Below are 26683 nucleotides of genomic sequence, written 5' to 3' on the forward strand. Positions count from 1 at the left end.
CACTGTCCAGAAACAATCCCTTTAGCCCCTACACCCTACCCCCTACACCCTACCCCCTACACTGTCCAGAAACAATGCCTTGAGCCCCTACACCCTACACCCTACACTGTCCAGAAACAATCCCTTTAGCCCCTACACCCTACACCCTACCCCCTACACTGTCCAGAAACAACCCCTTTAGCCCCTACCCCCTACCCCCTACAATGTCCAGAAACAATTTCTTTAGCCCCTACACCCTACCCCCTACACTGTCCAGAAACAATCCCTTTAGCCCCTACACCCTACCGCCTACAGTGTCCAGAAACAACCCCTTTAGCACCTACCCCCTACACCCTACCCCCTACACTGTCCAGAAACAACCCCTTTAGCACCTACCCCCTACACCCTACCCCCTACACTGTCCAGAAACAACCCCTTTAGCCCTACCCCCTACAGCCTACATCCTACACTGTCCAGAAACAACCCCTTTAGCCCCTACACCCTACACCCTACCCCCTACACTGTCCAGAAACAACCCCTTTAGCCCCTACACCCTACCCCCTACACTATCCAGAAACAACCCCTTTAGCCCCTACACCCTACCCCCTACACTGTCCAGAAACAACCCCTTTAGCCCCTACACCCTACCCCCTACACTGTCCAGAAACAACCCCTTTAGCCCCTACCCCCTACACTGTCCAGAAACAATCCCTTTAGCCCCTACACCCTACCCCCTACACTGTCCAGAAACAACCCCTTTAGCACCTACCCCCTACACCCTACCCCCTATACTGTCCAGAAACAATCCCTTTAGCCCCTACACACTACCCACTACACCCTACCCCCTACACTGTCCAGAAATAATGCCTTGAGCCCCTACGCCCTACACCCTACCCCATACACTGTCCAGAAACAATCCCTTTAACCCCTACACCCTACCCCCTACACTGTCCAGAAACAATCCTTTAGCACCTACCCCCTACACCCTACCCCCTACACTGTACAGAAACAACCCCTTTAGCCCCTACACCCAACACCCTACCCCCTACACTGTCCAGAAACAATCCCTTTAGCCCCTACACCCTACACCCTACCCCCTACACTGTCCAGAAACAACCCCTTTAGCCCCTACCCCCTACAATGTCCAGAAACAACCCCTTTAGCCCCTACACCCTACACCCTACCCCCTACACTGTCCAGAAACAATCCCTTTAGCCCCTACACCCTACACCCTACCCCATACACTGTCCAGAAACAACCCCTTTAGCCCCTACCCCCTACAATGTCCAGAAACAACCCATTTAGCCCCTACACCCTACACCCTATCCCCTACACTGTCCAGATACAACCCCTTTAGCCCCTACCCCCTACACTGTCCAGAAACAATCCCTTTAGCCCCTACACCCTACCCCCTACACTGTCCAGAAACAACCCCTTTAGCCCCTACCCCCTACCCCCTACAATGTCCAGAAACAACCCCTTTAGCCCCTACCCCATACACCCTACCCCCTACACTGTCAAGAAACAACCCCTTTAGCCCCTACCCCCTACACCCTACCCCCTACACTGTCCAGAAACAACCCCTTTAGCCCCTACACCCTACCCCCTACACTGTCCAGAAACAATCCCTTTAACCCCTACACCCTACCCCCTACACTGTCCAGAAACAATCCCTTTAGCTCCTACACCCTACACCCTACCCCCTACACTGTCCAGAAAAAATACTTTAGCACCTACCCCCTACACCCTACCCCCTACACTGTACAGAAACAACCCCTTTAGCCCCTACACCCTACACCCTACCCCCTACACTGTACAGAAACAACCCCTTTAGCCCCTACACCCTTCACCCTACCCCCTACACTGTCCAGAAACAATCCCTTTAGCCCCTACACCCTACACCCTACCCCCTACACTGTACAGAAACAACCCCTTTAGCCCCTACCCCCTACAATGTCCAGAAACAACCCCTTTAGCCCCTACACCCTACACCCTATCCCCTACACTGTCCAGAGACAACCCCTTTAGCCCCTACCCCCTACACTGTCCAGAAACAACCCCTTTAGCACCTACCCCCTACACCCTACCCCCTACACTGTCCAGAAACAACCCCTTTAGCACCTACACCCTACCCCCTACACTGTCCAGAAACAACCCCTTTAGCCCCTACACCCTACCCCCTACACTATCCAGAAACAACCCCTTTAGCCCCTACACCCTACCCCCATACACTGTCCAGAAACAACCCCTTTAGCCCCTACACCCTACACCCTACACTGTCCAGAAACAACCCCTTTAGCCCCTACACCCTACCCCCTACACTGTCCAGAAACAACCCCTTTAGCCCCTACCCCCTACACTGTCCAGAAACAACCCCTTTAGCACCTACCCCCTACACCCTACCCCCTACACTGTCCAGAAACAATCCCTTTGGCCCCTACACACTACCCCCTACACCCTACCCCCTACACTGTCCAGAAACAATGCCTTGAGCCCCTACACCCTACACCCTACCCCCTACACTGTCCAGAAACAATCCCTTTAGCCCCTACACCCTACACCCTACCCCCTACACTGTAAAGAAACAACCCCTTTAGCCCCTACCCCCTACAAAGTCCAGAAACAACCCCTTTAGCCCCTACACCCTACACCCTATCCCCTACACTGTCCAGAAACAACCCCTTTAGACCCTACCCCCTACACTGTCCAGAAACAACCCCTTTAGCACCTACCCCCTACACCCTACCCCCTACACTGTCCAGAAACAACCCCTTTAGCACCTACACCCTACCCCCTACACTGTCCAGAAACAACCCCTTTAGCCCCTACACCCTACCCCCTACACTATCCAGAAACAACCCCTTTAGCCCCTACACCTTACCCCCTACACTATCCAGAAACAACCCCTTTAGCCCCTACACCCTACCCCCTACACTGTCCAGAAACAACCCCTTTAGCCCCTACACCCTACACCCTACACTGTATAGATACAACCCCTTTAGCCTCTACACCCTACCCCCTACACTGTCCAGAAACAACCCCTTTAGCCCCTACCCCCTACACTGTCCAGAAACAACCCCTTTAGTACCTACCCCCTACACCCTACCCCCTACACTGTCCAGAAACAATCCCTTTGGCCACTACACACTACCCCCTACACCCTACCCCTACACTGTCCAGAAACAATGCCTTGAGCCCCTACACCCTACACCCTACCCCCTACACTGTCCAGAAACAACCCCTTTAGCCCCTACCCCCTACACTGTCCAGAAACAACCCCTTTAGCCCCTACCCCCTACCCGCTACACTGTCCAGAAACAACCCCTTTAGCCCCTACCCCCTACACTGTCCAGAAACAATCCCGTTAGCCCCTACACCCTACCCCCTACACTGTCCAGAAACAATCCCTTTAGCCCCTACACCCTACCCCCTACAATGTCCAGAAACAACCCCTTTAGCACCTACCCCCTAAACCCTACCCCCTACACTGTCCAGAAACAATCCCTTTCTCCCCTACACCCTTCCCCCTACACTGTCCAGAAACAACCCCTTTAGCCCCTACACCCTACCCCCTACACTGTCCAGAAACAATCCCTTTAGCCCCTACACCCTACCCCCTATACTGTCCAGAAACAATCCCTTTAGCTCCTACACCCTACACCCTACCCCCTACACTGTCCAGATACAACCGCTTTACGCTCTACCCCCTACACCCTACACCTTACCCCCTAAACCCTACCCCCCACACTGTCCAGAAACAATCCCTTTAGCCCCTACACCCTACCCCCTAAACCCTACCCCCTACACTGTCCAGAAACTATCCATTAGCACCTACCCCCTACCCCCTACCCCCTACACTGTCCAGAAACAATCCCTTTAGCCCCTACGCACTACCCCCTACACCCTACCCCCTACACTGTCCAGAAACAATGCCTTGAGCCCCTACACCCTACACCCTACACTGTCCAGAAACAATCCCTTTAGCCCCTACACCCTACACCCTACCCCCTACACTGTCCAGAAACAACCCCTTTAGCCCCTACCCCCTACCCCCTGCAATGTCCAGAAATAATTACTTTAGCCCCTACAACCCTACCCCCTACACTGTCCAGAAACAATCCCGTTAGCCCCTACACCCTACCCCCTACACTGTCCAGAAACAATCCCTTTAGCCCCTACACCCTACCCCCTACAATGTCCAGAAACAACCCCTTGAGCACCTACCCCCTAAACCCTACCCCCTACACTGTCCAGAAACAATCCCTTTCTCCCCTACACCCTTCCCCCTACACTGTCCAGAAACAACCCCTTTAGCCCCTACACCCTACCCCCTACACTGTCCAGAAACAATCCCTTTAGCCCCTACACCCTACCCCCTATACTGTCCAGAAACAATCCCTTTAGCTCCTACACCCTACACCCTACCCCCTACACTGTCCAGATACAACCGCTTTACGCTCTACCCCCTACACCCTACACATTACCCCCTAAACCCTACCCCCCACACTGTCCAAAAACAATCCCTTTAGCCCCTACACCCTACCCCCTAAACCCTACCCCCTACACTGTCCAGAAACTATCCATTAGCACCTACCCCCTACCCCCTACCCCCTACACTGTCCAGAAACAATCCCTTTAGCCCCTACACCCTACCCCCTACACCCTACCCCCTACACTGTCCAGAAACAATGCCTTGAGCCCCTACACCCTACACCCTACACTGTCCAGAAACAATCCCTTTAGCCCCTACACCCTACACCCTACCCCCTACACTGTCCAGAAACAACCCCTTTAGCCCCTACCCCCTACCCCCTACAATGTCCAGAAACAATTTCTTTAGCCCCTACACCCTACCCCCTACACTGTCCAGAAACAATCCCTTTAGCCCCTACACCCTACCGCCTACAGTGTCCAGAAACAACCCCTTTAGCACCTACCCCCTACACCCTACCCCCTACACTGTCCAGAAACAACCCCTTTAGCACCTACCCCCTACACCCTACCCCCTACACTGTCCAGAAACAACCCCTTTAGCCCTACCCCCTACAGCCTACATCCTACACTGTCCAGAAACAACCCCTTTAGCCCCTACACCCTACACCCTACCCCCTACACTGTCCAGAAACAACCCCTTTAGCCCCTACACCCTACCCCCTACACTATCCAGAAACAACCCCTTTAGCCCCTACACCCTACCCCCTACACTGTCCAGAAACAACCCCTTTAGCCCCTACACCCTACCCCCTACACTGTCCAGAAACAACCCCTTTAGCCCCTACCCCCTACACTGTCCAGAAACAATCCCTTTAGCCCCTACACCCTACCCCCTACACTGTCCAGAAACAACCCCTTTAGCCCCTACCCCCTACCCCCTACAATGTCCAGAAACAACCCCTTTAGCCCCTACCCCCTACACTGTCCAGAAACAATCCCTTTAGCCCCTACACCCTACCCCCTACAATGTCCAGAAACAACCCCTTTAGCACCTACACCCTACCCCCTACCCCCTACACTGTCCAGAAACAACCCCTTTAGCCCCTACCCCATACACCCTACCCCCTACACTGTCAAGAAACAACCCCTTTAGCCCCTACCCCCTACACCCTACCCCCTACACTGTCCAGAAACAACCCCTTTAGCCCCTACACCCTACCCCCTACACTGTCCAGAAACAATCCCTTTAACCCCTACACCCTACCCCCTACACTGTCCAGAAACAATCCCTTTAGCTCCTACACCCTACATCCTACCCCCTACACTGTCCAGATACAACCCCTTTATTCCCTACCCCCTACACCCTACACCTTACCCCCTAAACCCTACCCCCTACACTGTCCAGAAACAATCCATTTAGCTTCTACACCCTACCCCTAAACCCTACCCCCTACACTGTCCAGAATGAGTCCTTTAGCACCTACCCCCTACCCCCTACCCCCTACCCCCTACCCCTACACTGTCCAGAAACAATCCTTTTAGCCCCTACACACTACACCCTACACCCTATCCCCTACACTGTCCAGAAACAACCCCTTTAGCCCCTACCCCCTACCCCCTACAATGTCCAGAAACAATTTCTTTAGCCCCTACACCCTACCCCCTACACTGTCCAGAAACAATCCCTTTAGCCCCTACACCCTAGCCCCTACAATGTCCAGAAACAACCCTTTTAGCACCTACCCCCTACACCCTACCCCCTACACTGTCCAGAAACAACCCCTTTAGCACCTACCCCCTACACCCTACCCCCTACACTATCCAGAAACAACCCCTTTAGCCCCTACCCCCTACACCCTACACCCTACACTGTCCAGAAACAACCCCTTTAGCCCCTACCCCCTACCCCCTACACTGTCCAGAAACAATCCCTTTAGCCACTACACCCTACCCCCGACACTGTCCAGAAACAATCCCTTTAGCTCCTACACCCTACATCCTACCACCTACACTGTCCAGATACAACCCCTTTACGCCCTACCCCCTACACCCTACACCTTACCCCCTAAACCCTACCCCCTACACTGTCCAGAAACAATCCTTTAGCACCTACCCCCTACCCCCCACCCCCTACACTGTCCAGAAACAATCCCTTTAGCCCCTACACACTACCCCCTACACCCTACCCCCTACACTGTCAAGAAACAATGCCTTGAGCCCCTATACCCTACACCCTACCCCCTACACTGTCCAGAAACAATCCCTTTAACCCCTACACCCTACCCCCTACACTGTCCAGAAACAATCCTTTAGCACCTACCCCCTACACCCTACCCCCTACACTGTACAGAAACAACCCCTTTAGCACCTACCCCCTACACCCTACCCCCTACACTGTACAGAAACAACCCCTTTAGCCCCTACACCCTACAATGTCCATAAACAACCCCTTTAGCCCCTACACCGTACACCCTATCCCCTACAATGTCCAGAAACAATCCCTTTAGCTCCTACACCCTACCCCCTACAATGTCCATAAACAACCCCTTTAGCCCCTACACCCTACCCCCTACACTGTCCAGAAACAATTTCTTTAGCCCCTACACCCTACCCCCTACACTGTCCAGAAACAACCCCTTTAGCCCCTACACCCTACACCCTACCCCCTCTCACTGTCCATAAACAATTCCTTTAGCCCCAACACCCTACACCCTTCCCCCTACACTGTCCAGGAACAATCCCTTTAGCCCCTACACCCTACCCCCTACAATGTCCAGAAACAACCCCTTTAGCACCTACCCCCTACACCCTACCCCCTACACTGTCCAGAAACAATCCCTTTAGCACCTACCCCTACACCCTACCCCCTACACTGTCCAGAAACAATTCCTTTAGCCCCAACACCCTACACCCTACCCCCTACACTGTCCAGGAACAACCCCTTTAGCCCCTACACCCTACACCCTTCCCCCTACACTGTCCAGAAACAATCCATTTAGCCCCTACACCCTACCCCCTACAATGTCCAGAAACAACCCCTTTACACCCTACCCCCTACACTGTCCAAAAACAACCCCTTTAGCCCCTACCCCCTACACCCTACCCCCTACACTGTCCAGAAACAACCCCTTTAGCCCCTACCCCCTACACCCTTCCCACTACACTGTCCAGAAACAACCCCTTTAGCCCCTACCCCCTACACCCTTCCCCCTACACTGTCCAGAAACAACCCCTTTAACCCCTACACCCTACAACCTTCCCCCTACACTGTCTAGAAACAACCCCTTTAGCCCCTACACCCTACCCCCTACACTGTCCAGAAACAACCCCTTTAGCCCCTACACCCTACCCCCTACACTATCCAGAAACAATCCCTTTAGCACCTAACTCCTACCCCCTTGACACTTGTGGAGATCTGAGAGAATGAGACACGGTAATAGCTCCACCCTGCCCTCTAATAGGCTAGTGGAATTTTTTTGCAATATTTTTGTCACCCACCTGTCCAATCTTTTCAGATCTCAACAAGTATCTGGGTGATCATGGCTGTGAATTTAAAGGCACTCTGACATAGTCCAGGACCAACTGGTTTGGCTTTAGGTTCTTTTCCTCCCTTTTCCTTTCTATTTTTTCCCTCTGCAAGTGTCACATTCATTCAAAACCATTCAAAATCCATTCAAAACATACCCCACTAGCTGTGTTAAGTGCAAGACACAGCAGTGGCTGTCAGTCATATGAATGAACCTCCCCTCAGGTGGTGACAGGGTCTCTTCAGGTCAGGGTCTCTTCAGGTCAGGGTCTCTTCAGGTCAGGGTCTCTTCAGGTCAGGGTCTCTTCAGATCAGGGTCTCTTCAGGTCAGGGTCTTCAGATCAGGGTCTCTTCAGGTCTGGGTCTCTTCAGGTCAGGGTCTCTTCAGGTCAGGGTCTCTTCAGGTCAGGGTCTCTTCAGGTCAGGGTCTTTTCAGGTCAGGGTCTTCAGATCAGGGTCTTCAGGTCAGGGTCTCTTCAGGTCAGGGTCTCTTCAGGTCAGGGTCTTCAGATCAGGGTCTCTTCAGATCAGGGTCTCTTCAGGTCAATGTTTTCAGGTCAGGGTCTTCAGATCAGGGTCTTCAGGTCAGGGTCTTCAGGTCAGGGTCTCTTCAGGTCAGGGTCTCTTCAGGTCAGGGTCTCTTCAGATCAGGGTCTTCAGATCAGGGTCTCTTCAGGTCAGGGTCTTCAGATCAGGGTCTCTTCAGGTCAGGGTCTTCAGATCAGGGTCTCTTCAGGTCAGGGTCTTCAGGCCAGGGTCTCTTCAGGTCAGGGTCTTCAGGTCAGGGTCTCTTCAGGTCAGGGTCTCTTCAGGTCAGGGTCTCTTCAGATCAGGGTCTTCAGATCAGGGTCTCTTCAGGTCAGGGTCTTCAGATCAGGGTCTCTTCAGGTCAGGGTCTCTTCAGGTCAGGGTCTCTTCAGGTCAGGGTCTCTTCAGGTCAGGGTCTTTTCAGGTCAGGGTCTCTTCAGATCAGGGTTTCTTCAGGTCAGGCCCTCTTCAGGTCAGGGTCTCTTCAGGTCAGGGTCTCTTCAGGTCAGGGTCTTCAGGTCAGGGTCTCTTCAGATCAGGGTCTCTTCAGGTCAGGGTCTTCAGATCAGGGTCTCTTCAGGTCAGGGTCTTCAGGTCAGGGTCTCTTCAGGTCAGGGTCTTCAGATCAGGGTCTCTTCAGGTCAGGGTCTTTAGGTCAGGGTCTCTTCAGGTCAGGGTCTTCAGGTCAGGGTCTTCAGGTCAGGGTCTCTTCAGGTCAGGGTCTTCAGATCAGGGTCTCTTCAGGTCAGGGTCTTCAGATCAGGGTCTCTTCAGATCAGGGTCTCTTCAGGTCAGGCTCTCTTCAGGTCAGGGTCTCTTTAGGTCAGGGTCTCTTCAGGTCAGGGTCTCTTCAGATCAGGGTCTTCAGATCAGGGTCTCTTCAGGTCAGGGTCTTCAGATCAGGGTCTCTTCAGATCAGGGTCTCTTCAGATCAGGGTCTCTTCAGGTCAGGGTCTCTTCAGGTCAGGGTCTCTTCAGGTCAGGGTCTCTTCAGATCAGGGTCTCTTCAGGTCAGGCTCTCTTCAGGTCAGGGTCTCTTTAGGTCAGGGTCTCTTCAGGTCAGGGTCTCTTCAGGTCAGGGTCTCTTCAGATCAGGGTCTTCAGATCAGGGTCTCTTCAGGTCAGGGTCTTCAGGTCAGGGTCTCTTCAGGTCAGGCTCTCTTCAGATCAGGGTCTCTTCAGGTCAGGGTCTCTTCAGATCAGGGTCTCTTCAGGTCAGGGTCTCTTCAGGTCAGGGTCTCTTCAGATCAGGGTCTCTTCAGACCAGGGTCTCTTCAGGTCAGGGTCTCTTCAGGTCAGGGTCTTTTCAGGTCAGGGTCTCTTCAGATCAGGGTTTCTTCAGGTCAGGGTCTCTTCAGGTCAGGGTCTTCAGGTCAGGGTCTCTTCAGGTCAGGGTCTTCAGGTCAGGGTCTCTTCAGATCAGGGTCTCTTCAGGTCAGGGTCTCTTCAGGTCAGGGTCTCTTCAGGTCAGGGTCTCTTCAGGTCAGGGACTCTTCAGGTCAGGGTCTCTTCAGGTCAGGGTCTCTTCAGGTCAGGGACTCTTCAGGTCAGGGTCTCTTCAGGTCAGGGTCTCTTGTGGAGAGAAACTGCACTTTTATTGTATTTATTTTAGAGCTCATCCTCAATGTTTAGTAGACAGTCCTGCTACACACACAACAATAAATATTATTACAACACTTTCCCTGGCACAGAGTGACATTTCACAGGGCATGCCACACGCTCTATGGTAAGTGGATGATGATGGTAATCACATCATATTGTCCTCATATATAGTGAGATGAAATAACAGTCACTGGGTCTCTACTGAATATAAACTTCAGCCTCGATTAGCCCACATGCACTGAACAAACACATCTTTGCTTTGCAATAGCTGATTTACCAGTTCAGTGCACAAGTATAATGTCATGTGCATGGAATGCCGGCTACAGTACGCAAATGCACACTCTGGTACATGTAGGTTTTCAAATACATACTTAGTTTATAAAACACATTCATAGCTCAGTTGCACAATGTGCTTGGAAAGTCGATTACATCACAATTGTTGAATCATAACCACAACTGGAGACTTCTCGTCAAAATGAGGACTTGTATTTTACAAAACAGCATTACGGTAGCTAGCAAAACAGTGTAGGAGCACATGTTATGTAAAAGGCAGGTAGCCTAGCGGTTAAGAGCATGGGGCCAATATCTGAAAAGTCACTGGTTTGAATTCCCAAGCTGACTAGGTGAAAAATCTGTTGATGTGCAAGGCAACCTAGTTGCTCCTGTAAGTCACTCTTGATAAGAGTGTCTGCTAATTACTAAAAAAATTTTTTTTACTAACTGCAAAAAATAAAATTGCTAGCTAGCTAACTTTGAAAACTGTGGGGCATAACAATTGACTTATTTGCAGTTGCTACTGCACCACACTTTGCAAGCAAACATTGAGATTGAATTCATGGTTGCATCTGTTGTTGTCCTACTTTTTTGTAATTGTAAATCTCTTTAAATTAAACTATATATATATATTTTGCAATGTTTTGTGTCATTTTGTTGTGTGTTCTTTTGTCTCTCCTTTGTTCCTTTGCTATAAAATATTCCCATTTTTATGTGATGATTAGGAACCTTTTTGTGTCTGTGTTGGTGTTTCTCCTTTTCACTGTGCATCCCTTGTTTCTTCCTACCATACAGACAAACACAGACACAGATAGGGAACTGCATATTCCCACACAGAGGGAGGGGGAGGGAGGAAGAGAGATGCTGGTCACGGATGTGGGTGTGTAAGTGGATTGATTTGAGCTCTGTGAGGTTTACTGTGTGATTGATGCTCACTCAGATGCATCTCCAGAACACCCAGTTGAATGGAGTCGCTGGAGAACTTAGAGCCAAGAAAATCTGATAGACAAAAGAGTCAACATCTTCCTTAGCTACTGGCACCATTACCTATGCTACTACTACTTTACTATAGTACGTCCTCTATGAAATGGATCATACTGAGGAGAATTGGTTTCTATGTGCTGCCACCTTGGTCTTGCTTGGCTTAGGCTGATGCAGGGTAATGCCAAGCATAGTAGTGTGGTGTTAGCTGTATAAAGCTAGAGCAAGAAAATTCTGTAAGATTTCTGATGATGTGGGACTAACGAGTTTGCATGAAGGAATATAATTGGGAATCCCTTGGATTTGTAGCCTACCGTGTCATCATGACATTCTAATCTACGGTGTTTCACACAGCAGGTTCGGTGCTCTTTCGTTTAGTCAGTGTTTCGATTAAGATACATATTAGTAGCCTTCTACCATGTCGACATCCATAGCGGGTCATGATGACAACAGGGTAATTACTGCTTGCTGGCCCACTGCCAGTACTGCCCTATAGTGCCATCCCTGAATTATTCTTCTGGCAAGCCGAGAGGTTTCAATCTCTCTCTCCGTGTTTTCCAGCATGAGTGACGCCGTTCCTATTAATCAAACTGACAGGCCTCGGAGTGTTCCTTCCCGAATCCCGTTTGTAAACGCATGGTTCCTACCAGGAATACCTCGTTCCTTTTCCTTATAAAGACTCATGGTGGTGAGGGTGTCTTCCAAAAACGCATGTACTCATCAGCGAGCTGAGCAGTGTGCTTCCGCTGTGCATTGAACCCCGTCAACCTTTTGCTGTTCCCCGTGCAGTAGGGAAATCACCCGACTATCTCTCTTGGCTGGAGGTGTCAGACCTGATCTGCGTCAGGTCTCTGGCTCTCTGCTTGACACTCTTCCTCCCCTGTTGCACATGCTAATGCCCTCACAGGCTCTACACCGCTCCCATATCTTCATTTAGCAGCCGTCTCTTTCGTATCCATGTCAGTGATGGTAAATCCACCACAGTGACACTGCTGAAAGAACCACTGTTGGAAAACGATTTGAATTCAAGTCATCCACAGTGCGTAAGAAAGAGTCTTTGTTCGTTAAAATAAGTCTCTATGACGATAACACCACTACTATGCCTTTGTAAGAATGGCATGTCCTTTATATCTCTGTAGATTACTCCCCTCTTATGTGTAAGTCTCAAAGGGGTTAGGATAAAGGATAAAGCAATCCTTCTGACACCCCCCCCCCCCCTTAAAAGATTTAGATGCACTATTGTAAAGTGGCTGTTCCACTGGATGTCATAAGGTGAATGCACCAATTTGTAAGTCGCTCTGGATAAGAGCGTCTGCTAAATGACTTAAATGTAAATGTAAATGTAAATTACATGTCATACCCCCACAATACGGTCTTCATTATGGGCTTGGCTATGGCAGAATCCTTTTCTAAGATGTTTCTCCTCTTTTCTGTGTCACTGGCATCTCTCTCAGATGAATAATTAAATGCAGGATAGGCCTTATATGTTTAATTCCCATTAATGACTGAGTATGAACCACCAACCCTCAATGTTCCTCCGCCTCTCTGGCAATGAGAGGATTCATCTGGCTTTTACTTGATTATGTTGAGGCTGGTTTATCACATTAAGATTTCACGAAGACAGTTTCAGCCGCAAGACAGTTGTTTCCGTCTCTCTGTTGCTTTGTGTGTCATATTGATCGAGGGGTGTGTGTTTTAAACCAAACACACTCCTCAGCCCTGATACAGACAGACAGACAGACAGACAGACAGACAGACAGACAGACAGACAGACAGACAGACAGACAGACAGACAGACAGACAGACAGACAGACTGACTGACTGACTGACTGACTGACTGACTGACTGACGTGATCAGGGGAAAAATGGATACAGTTAAATATCAGGATATAATTGTTTACAATATCAAAATCAAAATGTTGCGCTAGTCAGCTGTACACCAAAACAACAGTATTTTCCTTCATAGCTTGTTCTCCATCTTCTATTAAATAGTGAGACAGTTCATTTTCTCATGGCCCTCTCTTATCCCTCTGCAGCAGACATAGTCCAGCAAACCGGGAACATTAGCTAAGATTCCCATCAAGTTCTAGTTAGAGTTTTATCTAACATTAGGATGATAACATCCCAAAAACATTCAAAGAATGTTTTGGATAACAAAATACATTTTTATTCTTGGAACGTTCTAGCATTCACTAAATGTTGTGCACAACATCTGTAACAACCACCACAGAACATTCCTCAAAGGTTCTCATTAAGTTTCCACGTAATGTAATAACTCAATGTACCAGTAATGTTTTCCCAGCAAACCAAAATTGGTTCTGTGAAAGGTCCCAGAACATTCTTTAGGTACCGGCAAATGTTCACATAACACAAAAACTGTCCAGTCGTGCTGATGATTATAAAACAGTCACCTGATGTTGCAAGAACATTCCCAGAACACATATTGTCTGTTCTTTAAAGGTTCCTAGAATGTTTCATTAGGTTGTGGGAACAGTCTGGTGAAAACATTGTGGGGACATCACAAAAGACATGTTCCCAAAACACAAAAACTGTCCAGTTGTGCGAATGATTATACAATGTTTCTTTTAGGGTGTAAAAAACATTCACCTGAACACATTTAATCTGTTCTTTAATGGTTCCCAGAATGTTTATTTAGGTTGTGGAAACATTATGGGGATATGACAAGCGATAGGTTCCCAAAACACTAAAATTGTCCAGTTCAGATAATGTTTGTATCAGGTTGCAAAAAACATTCCTTTGATGTTGCAAGAATGTTGACAGAACCGCCTTTTTGAGTTCTTTAAAGGTTCCCAGAATATTTACTTAGGTTATGGGAACAGTGTGGATACATTACAAGAGATAGGTTTCCAAAACATTAAATATGCTCAGTTGTGATGACAGTCATACAATGTTTGTTAGGTTGCACAGGAAATTCCCTTGTTGCAAGAATATTATTGTGATATTTACGAAGGTTGCACAGAACATTCCCACAATGTGCATAAACAATATTCTTGTAATATTCATGAAGGTTGCACAGAAAATTCCCGAAATGTTGCATAATGTTCCACAATTTCCAAATAAATATTTTTTTATGACGTCATAGCATATTTGTTTCAGGTTTAACAGAATATTCCATTGATTTTTATGCAATACACATGTCTACCTTGTTTTCGAGATCCTCAGAACATTTCAAGAACATTTAGAAAATTGTATTTTGAAGTTAAACTTAATATTACCACAACATTCTCAGCATGCAAATTTGTATTTACTTAAAGCAGATTGGAATACATCCCCATCATGTTTCTCAACAGATTGAATGGCAATTTGCATTAGAGGATTGCATTGTAGGCCCACTACAGCACTTTCATTTATAGGACTTTTGAACAGCATTCAAACATACAAACATATTTCTTACACTTTCTATGTTGACAATCTGCACATATGGGGTTTGAACCTGAGATGGTTGGTTCCTAAGATAGGTCTTTTATCCTTTTTGCCACCAGGGAATCACACTTACATCTTATTTTTTCAGTATATAGCACATGGCTGTATGGTCATTCAGGAATTGCATGCTTCTTTTTTAGCCTTCTTAGACATAATTAACCCAGGGAAATACTGCTAACTGGGTTATTCAACATCACTTCACCCATCCTCTTTATATGCTGCACATATTTACAAGGTATCCAAGACTGTGCTGATCTAGGATCACTTTTGCTTTTCAGATCACAAAAAATAAAACGGGGGGACGATGTCAAGTGTCTCAAAGTAGGAATTATATAGGGTGCGTTTTTTAAAAAGTGTAAAAAAAATTACACAATGTTTTATTTTTACAGTTAGTCTTAATTCTGCATTCCTGACTGGATTTATAAATCTGGACAAAATAAAGAAATCCTCTCTTTTAGAAGAATGTATTTGACCCTCAATTTCACTGTTCATTTTTTTTTTAGGAACACAGTTAAAGAATACGTGGGATTGAACCTGCAATCTTTGGATCTGCAACCAGATTGTTAACCCTCTATAATCATCAGCACAACTGGACAACTTTTGTGTTATGAGACATTTGCCGCGACCTAACAAATGTTCTGAGAACTTTCACGGAAACATTTTTGGTTTCCTGGGATTGACCAATAGGTTTGAAACATCGAATCGCAATAGAATTGCACTATCGAATATTAATACATATAGAATCTTGAGAATCATAATACATATCATATTCCCGCCTAAGTATCGTGATAATATCATATCTTGAGGTCCCTGGCAATTCCCATCCCCAATAGAAAGAAAGAGAGACAGAGAGACAGAGAGGCAGAGAGACAGAGAGATGGATAGAGAGGCAACATAATTAGGTTAAGCAGTAGGAGCAGTGAAGTGGGTCACAGGGCTTATGTTGAGACTGGTGGAGGGGAGAGAAGAGGAGGCCACCTACAGGCAGGGTCGGCGGGGGGCTGGTGTGAGGGGAGGGTTGGCGGGGGGCTGGTGTGAGGGGAGAGTAGGCCACCTACAGGCAGGGTTGGCGGGGGGGCTGGTGTAATGGGAGAGTAGGCCACCTACAGGCAGGTTTGGCGGGGAGCTGGTGTGATGGGAGGGTTGGCGGTGGGCTGGTGTGAGGGGAGAGGAGGCCACCTACAGGCAGGGTTGGCGGGAGGCTGGTGTGAGGGGAGAGTTGGCAGTGGGCTGGTGTGAGGGGAAATGTTTCCCTGCTAAATTAAGAGGAATGTCTTCCTTTCAGCCTGAGCCATTTGGCCGTGAAGAGCATTCTCTTGATTCCTAGTCATGTTGAGTGTTTAAATATGCACTAGCACCATGATCAAAAAGCATCCAATCTCACTTTAAAGGGGTGCTTCTTACTAGTTTATCTCTTCTTCCTCTGCCCTCTCCTCAACACTTTAGTGTGATGGACGGCTGTCAATGGCCTGTCTTCTTCATCAATCCTAGTCGAGCGACACGTGTCAATCAATAGGCATGAAAGTTCTATCTGCATTTTTGTCCAAATGGAGTTATTGACATATCCTTGTTCTCTACCTATACAGTACTTTAAATACTCCAATTCATGTTCTTAAGCTCAAAAGAATACAAGATAGAAATTGCTTACACCATTCAAACAAATGAGTGTTAAGAACATTAAAGACACTTATCTCAGAATCATCTTTTTGCAGAAACAACCTTATCAAGCTCTTCAAGTGAGACATAAATACTTGCTTCACAAAGACTGTTGACCAATCAGCATTAGAGGTTATAGCATTTCTGAAAAACATGTATGGTGGCCTGTGCGAAACCAATGCACGCACACATCACTACTAAATATATACAGTTGAAGTCAGAAGTTTAGTACACTTAGTTTGGAGTCATTCAAATTCACTTTTTCAACCACTCCGCAAATTTCTTGTTAACAAACTACAGTTTTGGCAAGTCGGTTAGGACATTTTCTTTGTGCATGACACAAGTAATTTTTCCAACAATTGTTTACAGACAGATTATTTCACTTATAATTCACTGTATCACAATTCCAGTGGGTCAGAAGTTGACATACACTAAGTTGACTGTGCCTTTAAACAGCTTGGAAAATTCCACAAAATGATGTCATGGCTTTAGAAGCTTCTGATAGGCTAATTGACGTCATTTGAGTCAATTGTAAGTGGCTGTTCCACTGGATGTCATAAGGTGAATGCACCAATTTGTAAGTCGCTCTGGATAAGAGCGTCTGCTAAATGACTTAAATGTAATGTAAATGTAATTGGAGGTGTATCTGTGGATGTATTTCAAGGCCTACCTTCAAACTCAGTGCCTCTTTCCTTATAATCATGGGAAAATCAAAAGAAATCAGCTAAGACTTCAGAATAAAAATTGTAGACCTCCACGAGTCTGGTTCATCCTTCGGGAGCAATTTCCAAATGCCTGAAAGTACCACGTTCATCTGTACAAACAATAGTACGCAAGTATAAACACCATGGGACTATGCAGTCGTCATACCGCTCAGGAAGGAGACGCGTTCTGTCTCCGAGAGATGAACGTACATTGGTGCGAAAAGTGCAATCAATCCCAGAACAACAGCAAAGGACCCTGTGAAGAAGCTGGAGGAAACAGGTACAAAAGTATCTATATCCACAGTAAAACAAGTCCTATATCGACATAACCTGAAAGGCTGCCCAGCAAGGAAAAAGACACTGCTCGCAAACCGCCATAAAAAAGCCAGACTACGGTTTGCAACTGCACATGGGGACAAAGATCGTACTTTTTGGAGAAATGTCCTCTGGTCTGATGAAACAAAATAGAACTGTTTGGACATAATGACCATCGTTATGTTTGGAGGAAAAAGGGGGAGGCTTGCAAGCCGAAGAACACCATCCCAACCGTGAGCACGGGGGTGGCAGCATCATGTTGTGGGGTGCTTTGCTGCAGGAGGAACTAGTGCACTTCACAAAATAGATTGATGGCATCATGAGAAAGGAAAATTATAGTGATATATTGAAGCAGCATCTCAAGACATCAGTCAGGAAGTTAAAGCTTGGACTTCCAAATGGACAATCACCCCAAGCATACTTCCAAAGTTGTGGCAAAATGGCTTAAGGACAACAAAGTTAAGGTACTGGAGTGGCCATCACACAGCCCTGACCTCAATCCTAAAGAAAATCTGTGGGCAGAACTGAAAAAGCGTGTGCGAGCAAGGAGGCCTACAAACCTGACTCAGTTACACCAGTTCTGTCAGGAGGAATGAGCCAAAATTCACCCAACTTATTGTGGGAAGCTTGTGGAAGGCTACCCGAAACATTTGACCCAAATTAAACAATTTAAAGGCAATGCTACCAAATACTAATTGAGTGTATGTTAACTTCTGACCCATTGGGAATGTGATGAATGAAATAAAAGCTGAAATAAATCATTCTCTCTATTATTATTCTGGTATTTCACATTCTTAAAATAAAGTGGTGATCCTAACTGACCTAAGACAGGGACTTTTTACTGGGATTAAATGTCAGGAATTGTGAAAAACTGAGTTTAAATGTATTTGGCTAAGGTGTATGTAAACTTCCGTCTTCAACTGTACATGTAATACTAATAGTGAGCACTCAAGCAAACATTTCCCTGTAGGATACAAATGGAGAAGGGGAGGGATGTGTTTCTTACTCCTGCATTAGAGGGAAACCTAAGCCCCTAGTGATGGACACTGATTGTGTGGCATTATGGTCACAAACACAGACATTTAGTGATACAGTGCACGCCTGGCACACACACACATCCTTGACTATAATGTTTTGGTTGAGCAGATGGCTTGCAGGGTTGCTTGTTTTTGTCTCCCATAGTGAAATTGCCATAGTCACTTGGACATAGATGGTCCAGTCCAGTCCTGACCCCACAAGTCATCAATAACCTTCACTGGAATAATCTCTCCCTGACCACACACTGGCCTTCACTTATTCCCTAATTCCCTCACTCCCTCCCTCCCTCACTCCCCCCCCCCCCACCCACACACACAAAGACAACATACACACAACATTAACACACACATTGCAATAATCTATACCTAATTACTCATGATAAAACATTTCTGAAAAATACATAGTGTACAGCAAATGAAAGACAGGCATCGTGTGATTCCAGCCAATATTTCCGATTTATTAAGTGTTTTACAGCGAAAACACAATATAGCGTTATATTAGCTTACCACAATAGCCAGAAAGACAAGCCATTTCCCAGCAGTAAAAGTTAGCGATCGTAACAAACCAGTAAAAGATATATAATTTTTGACTAACCTTGATATTCTTCATCAGATGACAGTCCTATAACATCCGGTTATACATACACTTATGTTTTGTTCGAAAATGTGCATATTTAGAGCTGAAATCAGTGGTTATACATGTTGCTATCTTAGCTACTATTTCCACAACGTCTAAACAGCAACAATATTTTTCTGACACTTTTTCTGACACACATATTCTGACCAAATAGCTATTCATAAACATAACTAAAAAATACATGTTGTATAGGAAATGATAGATCCATTAGTTCTTAATGAAATCGCAGTGTTAGAATTCTAAAAAATAACTTCATTACGACATCCAGCTTCGGTATAGCTAGAGTACCCCAAAGTTGGGTGCTGGCGACTAGTTCAGATGTACGACAGATATATGAAATAGCATCATAAAATGTTTCTTACTTTTGCTGATCTTCCATCAGAATGTTGGACAAGGGGTCCTTTGTCGGGAACAATCGTTGTTTGGATTTAGAACGTCCATTTTCCCTCTTGAATTAGCAAGCACACTAGCCAAGTGGCGCGAATCTCTCCATGTCAACAAACGGAAGAGAACGGAACACGGCAAAACTCCCGAAAAATGTTCAATAATCTGATGAAACTATATTGAAAAAACATACTTTACGATGATATGGTCACATGTATCAAATAAATTCAAAGCCGGAGATATTAGTCGCCTATAACGGCAGCTAAACAGAAGGCAAATCCAGGTCCCCCTTCGCGCTATCCAGAAAACAAGAAATGGGGGACACGTCATACAAAGAGCTTGTATTCCACTTCAGACCAAGATAAACACAAAATTTCTTCTCTCACCGCCTCTTGACATCCAGGGGAAGGTCTATGAAGTGCACGTATACTAATACGTATCATGCCCATTTATAGGCAGAAAGTAGAACAAGGAACAAGGCAGGAAGTTTGTGCCAAATGAGTTCTGTTTGACTCACAGATATAATTCAAACGGTTTTAGAAACTAGAGAGTATTTTCTATCCAATAGTAATAATAATATGCATATTGTACGAGCAAGAATTGAGTACGAGGCCCTTTGAAATGGGCACCTTTTATCTGGCTACTCAATACTGCCCCTGCAGCCCAAACAGGTTAATGAACATGCACCTGTGGAACGTTCGTTAAGACGGTAACAGCTTACAGATGGTAGGCAATTAAGGTCACAGTTATAAAAACTTAGGACACTAAAGAGGCCTTTAAACTGATTCTGACAAACACCAAAAGAAAAATTCCCAGGGTCCCTGCTCATCTGCGTGAACGTACCTTAGGCATGCTGCCAAGAGGCATGAGGACTGCAGATGTGGCCAGGGCAATTATTGCAATGTTCGTACTCTGAGACGCCTAAGACAGGGAGACAGGACGGACAGACCACGTGTAATAACACCTGCACAGGATCGGTACAGCCGAACATCACACCTGCGGGACAGGTACAGGATGGCAACAACAACTGCCCGAGTTACACCAGGAACGCACAATCCCTCCATCAGTGCTCAGACTGTCCGCAATAGGCTGAGAGAGACTGGACTGAGGGCTTGTAGGCCTGTAGTAAGGCAGGTCCTCACCAGACATCACCGGCAACAACGTCACCTATGGGTACAAACCCACCGTCGCTGGACCAGACAGGACTGGCAAAAAGTGATCTTCACTGACGAGTCGCGGTTTTGTGTCACTAGGGGTGATGGTCGGATTCGCGTTTATTGTCGAAGGAATGAGTGTTACACCGAGGCCTGTACTCTGGAGCAGGATCGATTTGGAGGTGGCGGGTCCGTCATGATCTAGGGCGGTGTATCACATAATCATCGGACTGAGATTGTTGTCATTGCAGGTAATCTCAACGCTGTGCGTTACAGGGAAGACCTCCTCCTCCCTCATGTGGTACCCTTCCTGCAGGCTCATCCTGACATGACCCCCCCAGCATGACAATGTCACCAGCCATACTGCTCGTTCTGTGCGTGATTTCCTGCAGGACAGGAATGTCAGTGTTTTGCCATGGCCAGCGAAGAGCCCGGATCTCAATCCCATTGAGCACCTCTGGGACCTGTTGGATCGGAGAGTGAGGGCTAGGGCTATTCCTGCCAGAAATGTCCGGGAACTTGCAGGTGCCTTGGTGGAAGAATGGGGTAACATCTCACAGCAAGAACTGGCAAATCTGGTGCAGTCCTTGAGGAGGAGATGCACTGCAATACTTAATGCAGCTGGTGGCCACACCAGATACTGACTGTTTCTTTTGATTTTGACCCCCCCCCCCCTTTTGTTCAGAGACACATTATTACATTTCTGTTAGTCAAATGTATGTGGAACTTGTTCAGTTTATGTCCCAGTTGTTGAATCTTGTTATGTTCATTCAAATAAGTTTGCTGAAAATAAATGCAGTTGACAATAAATGCAATGAATTATACTTGAATTATATTCCATAACTGCAGGTGGTAGTAAACCACCAACCTTTATACTTGTTCAAACAACACACTTCAGGTAGCAGTATGCACCCTTGCAGTTTGTTTATCAACTCATAGACTTAGTAGAAGTAGAACATTAAAAATGGAGATGGCCTCAATGGCGCTGCTCACACACACCATGATGGGACAGATACAACAATATGTCATCTAACAAAGTTGATGGTAGAGCTACACAGGACAAGAGATAACCCTAACACACACATACTGTACCCTCATTTCTCTCGCTCCAGGAGATCACACAGCCCATTCCAAGGGGACATGGTGTCATCTCAGTAGTGGAAAAATAATGATTGAGCTAGCGTCTAAATAAATAATCATGTTTGAGTTTAAATATTTGCCATTTCACTTGCATCTTTGGTGTCTGAAGGGCTTGTAGAAAAATAGAGAGAAAGAGAGGGAGAGAATGAGAGAGAGAGAGATACTATATTGCATCATAGCCTGAGGGGAGGCGGGAGTGAAAGCCAGCTGAAATCCTGGTGCTCCACCAAATGAAGCCATTTATAGGGGGAGATGGGTTTGGCGATGTGTTGGAGGGGAAAGGGAGAAGGATGGAGGGATTAGAGGAATAGATTTATGACCATGTGGCTGGGGTTCATAGTGCGCTCTGGCATTGCGAGCACGCAGCTCATACATGGAGCTGCAAGGTGCCCTTCACACACATGTCATCATGCGACAAAATCTAGAGGAACTGCCGCATTCCCTCTCTCTTTTACCCTCCCTCTGCTTTCCCTCCCTCCTTCCCGGTCTCCTACTCCCTCTCTCCCACTGTCTTGCTTTGTGCCCTTCTTTTTTCTCTTGCCTAGAGTACTGTACTATACTGTACTATACTGTACTGTACTGCAGTGTACTATACTGTACTAAACTATACTGTACTATACTGTATTCCACAAAAGGGTCCCCAGTCACTATAGAGCTCTCTCTCTCTCTCTCTCTCTCTCTCTCTCTCTCTCTCTCTCTCTCTCTCTCTCTCTCTCTCTCTCTCTCTCTCTCTCTCTCTCTCTCTCTCTCTCTCTCTCTCTCTCTCTCTCTCTCTCTCTCTCTCTCTCTCTCTCTCTCTCTCTCCATTCCATTTTATCTCTCCCCTTCCTTTCTACTGGGACCACACTGCATACAAGCTACATTACAGTGTTTGTTTCCATTCCACAAAGTGAGTCAGCTAGGGAGCATATTGCACAATCCTCTGTTCAGAACTTCATGGAACATCTTAGTCATTTACAGATGCTTTCTAATCCCATGTATCAAAATCACTGCGCTATGACGTGACTGGTTTACTCACAGTGCTAATGATCTCTATGGGTAAAAACACTTAATAAATGTATTCATTCAGCAAGCAAGAAAGAAAGAAACTCCTGATGAATAATGATGCACAGATTACATACTGTACATATTATATTCATATCTCCCTCTCACTCTCTCTGTCTCTCTCTCTTCCACTTTCTTTCTTTCTTTTCTCTCTCTGTATGTCTCAGATAACTGTTTTTCGGATGGGGTCTGAGGGACACCAGGACATTGACCTGGCCATTCTCACTGCTCTGCTTAAAGGTAATTGTCTGCCTGCACATGTGAATGCGTTCCTATTCCATGAGTTCCCTTCAGTGGAACCCTTAGGGAATTCTCTCTGTTATCTGTGTATCCTGGGAAGTTAAAATGAGGATATGATATCATTTCAGAAAGCTTTCCTCCTGCTGAGGCCCCAATTACAGTTTTATCTACCAAAGCATATCTCCATGGTCCTTTACAAGGTCCTTTGCAAGGCACGAGGAGGAGATAACCCCCACTAGAATACACAAACACAAACACAGGTAAAACACACTATGATATACAAACACCACACAGAAAACACACACTACAATCTAAGAAAAAAGGGTTCCAAAGGTTGTTTTGGGCTGTTCCCATAGGAGAACCCTTTTTGGTTCCATGTAGAACTCTTTTGGGTTCCATGTAGAACCTTCTGTGGAAATTGTTCGACGTTGAACCCAAAAGGGTTCTACCTGAAACCGAAAGGGTTCTACCTGGAACCAAAAAGGGTTCTTTAAAGGGTTCAACTATGGGGACAGCCAAACAACCCTTTTAGGTTCTAGATAGCACATTTTTTCCTAAGAGTTTAGGATACACAAACACAGTTTATTGTTCTTAGCTCAGGACTATCTTTCTATAGTGATGCATAAAAATTCCTTGTTTTCTTCACCATATTGTACATTGCTCTCCATTACTATGTTTTAATTAAACCGAAGAGGTAGATTGTGCAGATTTTTTGGCACATTGAAACATATGACATGCCGTAGTTTATAAACTCAGGGGATAGTGCTAAAACAAGGACGTCATATCTACATTTTGCCATCTTTAAACTTTTGCCATTGCCCAAATCCAGTTTGAAAACACTCCAACTAGCACCATTTTAACAATACATCTATCTCACTCACACTCGTTCTTTTTTGCATCTTCTATTCATATTTCTCTGTCCATCTCCCTCTCTGTGAGTGATCTCTCTATCGGACATGGACTGTCACAATCATGACCAGTAAAGAGTACAGACTTCATTATGCACACTGTGTCTTTTTAGAGCGAGAGTGAGAGAAAGATTGTGTGAGAGATAGTGACACAGGGAAACAGAGAGGGAGAGAGAGGGAAAGAGAGAGAGTAATTGATGAACTATGTCAGAAGGAGTCCATAAACTCCAGCGACTACAGAACTGTGGAGAGCTAAGGGTTATTTAAGTGATAAATGCGAGCAGTCCCTTTTAAAAATACTTATTTATTATACTCCTATTACACTACTCTGCATCTCATTTCCAAGCTCTGTTAAAGCATCTCATTACCAAGCTCTGTTAAAGCATCTCATTACCAAGCTCTGTAAAGCATCTCAATCACTACGGGTGGCAGGTAGCCTAGTGGTTAGTGTGTTGGACTAGTGAAAGGTTGCAAGATCAAATCCCCGAGCTGACAAGGTGAAAATCTGTCGTTCTGCCCCTGAACAAGGCAGTTAACCCACTGTTCCTAGGCTGTCATTGAAAATAATAATTTGTTCTTAACTGACTTGCCTACTTAAATAAAGGTAAAATTACCAAGCTCTGTTTAAGCTCCCATTCTTAAGCCTGTACAATATCTCTGCTGGCCAACTGAGTCTGTGAGTCTGCCAAGTACAACTGTCTGTCATCATAAAAGGTGTGCAGACTCAACCTTTCCTCCTGTCAGCGTTTGAGTTTTCAAACTAAAGGACTTTTTGCAAAACAGTTTATCACGCAGACCACTTGACAAATATGCTTTCTCAAAAAGAAAGTAAGTGGTAGGTGTCGGAGGACAAGAACAACTACATTCAGCTGTCCTTTAAGAACAACCGCACAAATACAGCAATCTCCTTTCTGCTTGCTAAACAATGAGGTTTTGCCCTTCCAGTAAAAAATAAGTAAATACCTCCATCCACCTCCAGCAAGAGAAGTAAATGTATGAGTTTGAGATTGTAGTCGGCGACCTCAGACTGACTGATCTAAAAATCCCCTTGCATCCTAAAAAACAACAATATGTAGATCAAGTGAAAACAAGTGATGCTCTCTGTTCTTCCTCCTAGGAGCCAACGCATCGGCTCCTGACCAGCTCAGCCTGGCCCTGGCCTGGAACCGAGTGGACATCGCCCGCAGTCAGATCTTCATCTACGGACAACAGTGGCCTGTAAGACTCAGCCTCACTTCCTACTATACAGTATAGACTACATCACTGTGCAATGGATCATGAAGTTGTTGTACTTAGAGTTTAGGGAGCGTTTAGTTCTATATAACCCACAGCAGTGGCCTGAAAGATCCAGCCTATAACTTATCACTTCCTTGTTTACAATATAGACTACAGACAGCACACTCCAAGTGAAAATGTGAATGTATCCATCAGGATTTAGGTTGCATTTCTCGATGGTTAACCCTGAGTTGACTGTGCCTTCTCTGTGTGTACGGTAGGTGGGTTCTCTGGAGCAGTCTATGCTGGATGCCCTGGTGCTGGACAGAGTGGACTTCGTCAAGCTGCTGATCGAGAACGGAGTGAGCATGCATCGCTTCCTCACTCTCTCCAGACTGGAGGAGCTCTACAACACGGTACTACACTGCACGGCGGACAGCGCTGAACTCTGTATTTCAATCCAGTGTTTTTGTAACTGCTCCAACCTCTGGTGTATGTAGAACACAAGTTGTATATTACTATTACTTTTATACTCTCTCCTGGTGAGTCTGTTAGAATAATGAAATGGTAACTCTGCACTGTATCCCTCCTATGTATTCATTCCTAAAGCCTTTATAACAGCTACATAAGACATTGTAGCATCCGTCGTAGGCGGTTATTATCAACAATGACATAATACTCTACCTACAGTGTGGTACTTTATTCAAGTGAGCCATCTGTCATAGCTCTACAACGTGCTGGAGGCCGTGGCTGTGGACTAAACCCTGCTTCTGTTTGCTTTGTCAGAGGCATGGACCATCCAACACTCTATACCACCTGGTCAGAGACGTCAAAAAGGTACGCTTATCGTGTACAGTAAGTGTGTGTGACTGCGTAGGCGTTTGTGGGAATGTTTGCTTGTGTGTGAAAGCAAGTCCAGCAAATGTTTTATTTGTCTAGACTTGTCTTGCTTTTGTTTGAGTGTTTGTAGCTCTGTAGATTGCTATTGTTGCTAACTGCGCATCTAGGAGACGGCTTTTCTCCTTTTCAGCTGGGGTTACAGCAGTGGCTGCGTAGAGCTGTCTCTGTATTTTGTCTGTCTCTACCAGTGGAGGCTGGTGGGAGGAGCTATAGGCGGACTGGCTCATTGTAATGTCTGGAATGGAATTCATGTAATGGAGTCAAACGTGGTTTTCATATGTTTGATGTGTTTGATACTGTTCCATTTATGACCATTCTAGCCATTACAATGAGCCTGTCCTCCTATAGCTCCTCCCACCAGCCTTCACTGGTCTCTACCCCTCCCATCACTCTTTCTTTTGCTCTGTACACACTCACTGCCGTACAAATCCAATCCATTATTACTCCATTTGGGTCCAATGTGTATTATGTATCCATATGCACACTAACCCTGCATTGTTCTAACGTACAGTAGTCTTGCATCTCTGACATTAAACCAGGGGAAAAGCACTCCTCAAAGCAAATGTGCACAGTATTCCAGGC

The 26683-nt window shown here is 46.2% G+C and overlaps 1 protein-coding gene across 22 annotated transcripts in view; it reads left to right on the forward strand.

Annotated features, from left to right (window-relative positions):
* LOC129853240 (transient receptor potential cation channel subfamily M member 3-like) overlaps positions 1–26683 on the forward strand; it is a 260173-nt gene that overhangs the window by 201973 nt on the left and 31517 nt on the right. For all 22 annotated transcript variants that reach the window (XR_008759107.1, XM_055919053.1, XM_055919055.1 and 19 more), the window contains 4 exons: positions 23006–23078; positions 25104–25204; positions 25483–25617; positions 25988–26038. Coding sequence is in view for 21 of the 22 variants with exons in the window: in XM_055919053.1 (XP_055775028.1) it covers positions 23006–23078; positions 25104–25204; positions 25483–25617; positions 25988–26038 (360 nt within the window). In the remaining variant the exon portion in view is untranslated. The remainder of the gene's footprint in view (positions 1–23005; positions 23079–25103; positions 25205–25482; positions 25618–25987; positions 26039–26683) is intronic.

Source organism: Salvelinus fontinalis, chromosome 4, assembly GCF_029448725.1.
Source record: "Salvelinus fontinalis isolate EN_2023a chromosome 4, ASM2944872v1, whole genome shotgun sequence".
In the NCBI taxonomy this organism is placed as follows: domain Eukaryota; kingdom Metazoa; phylum Chordata; class Actinopteri; order Salmoniformes; family Salmonidae; genus Salvelinus; species Salvelinus fontinalis.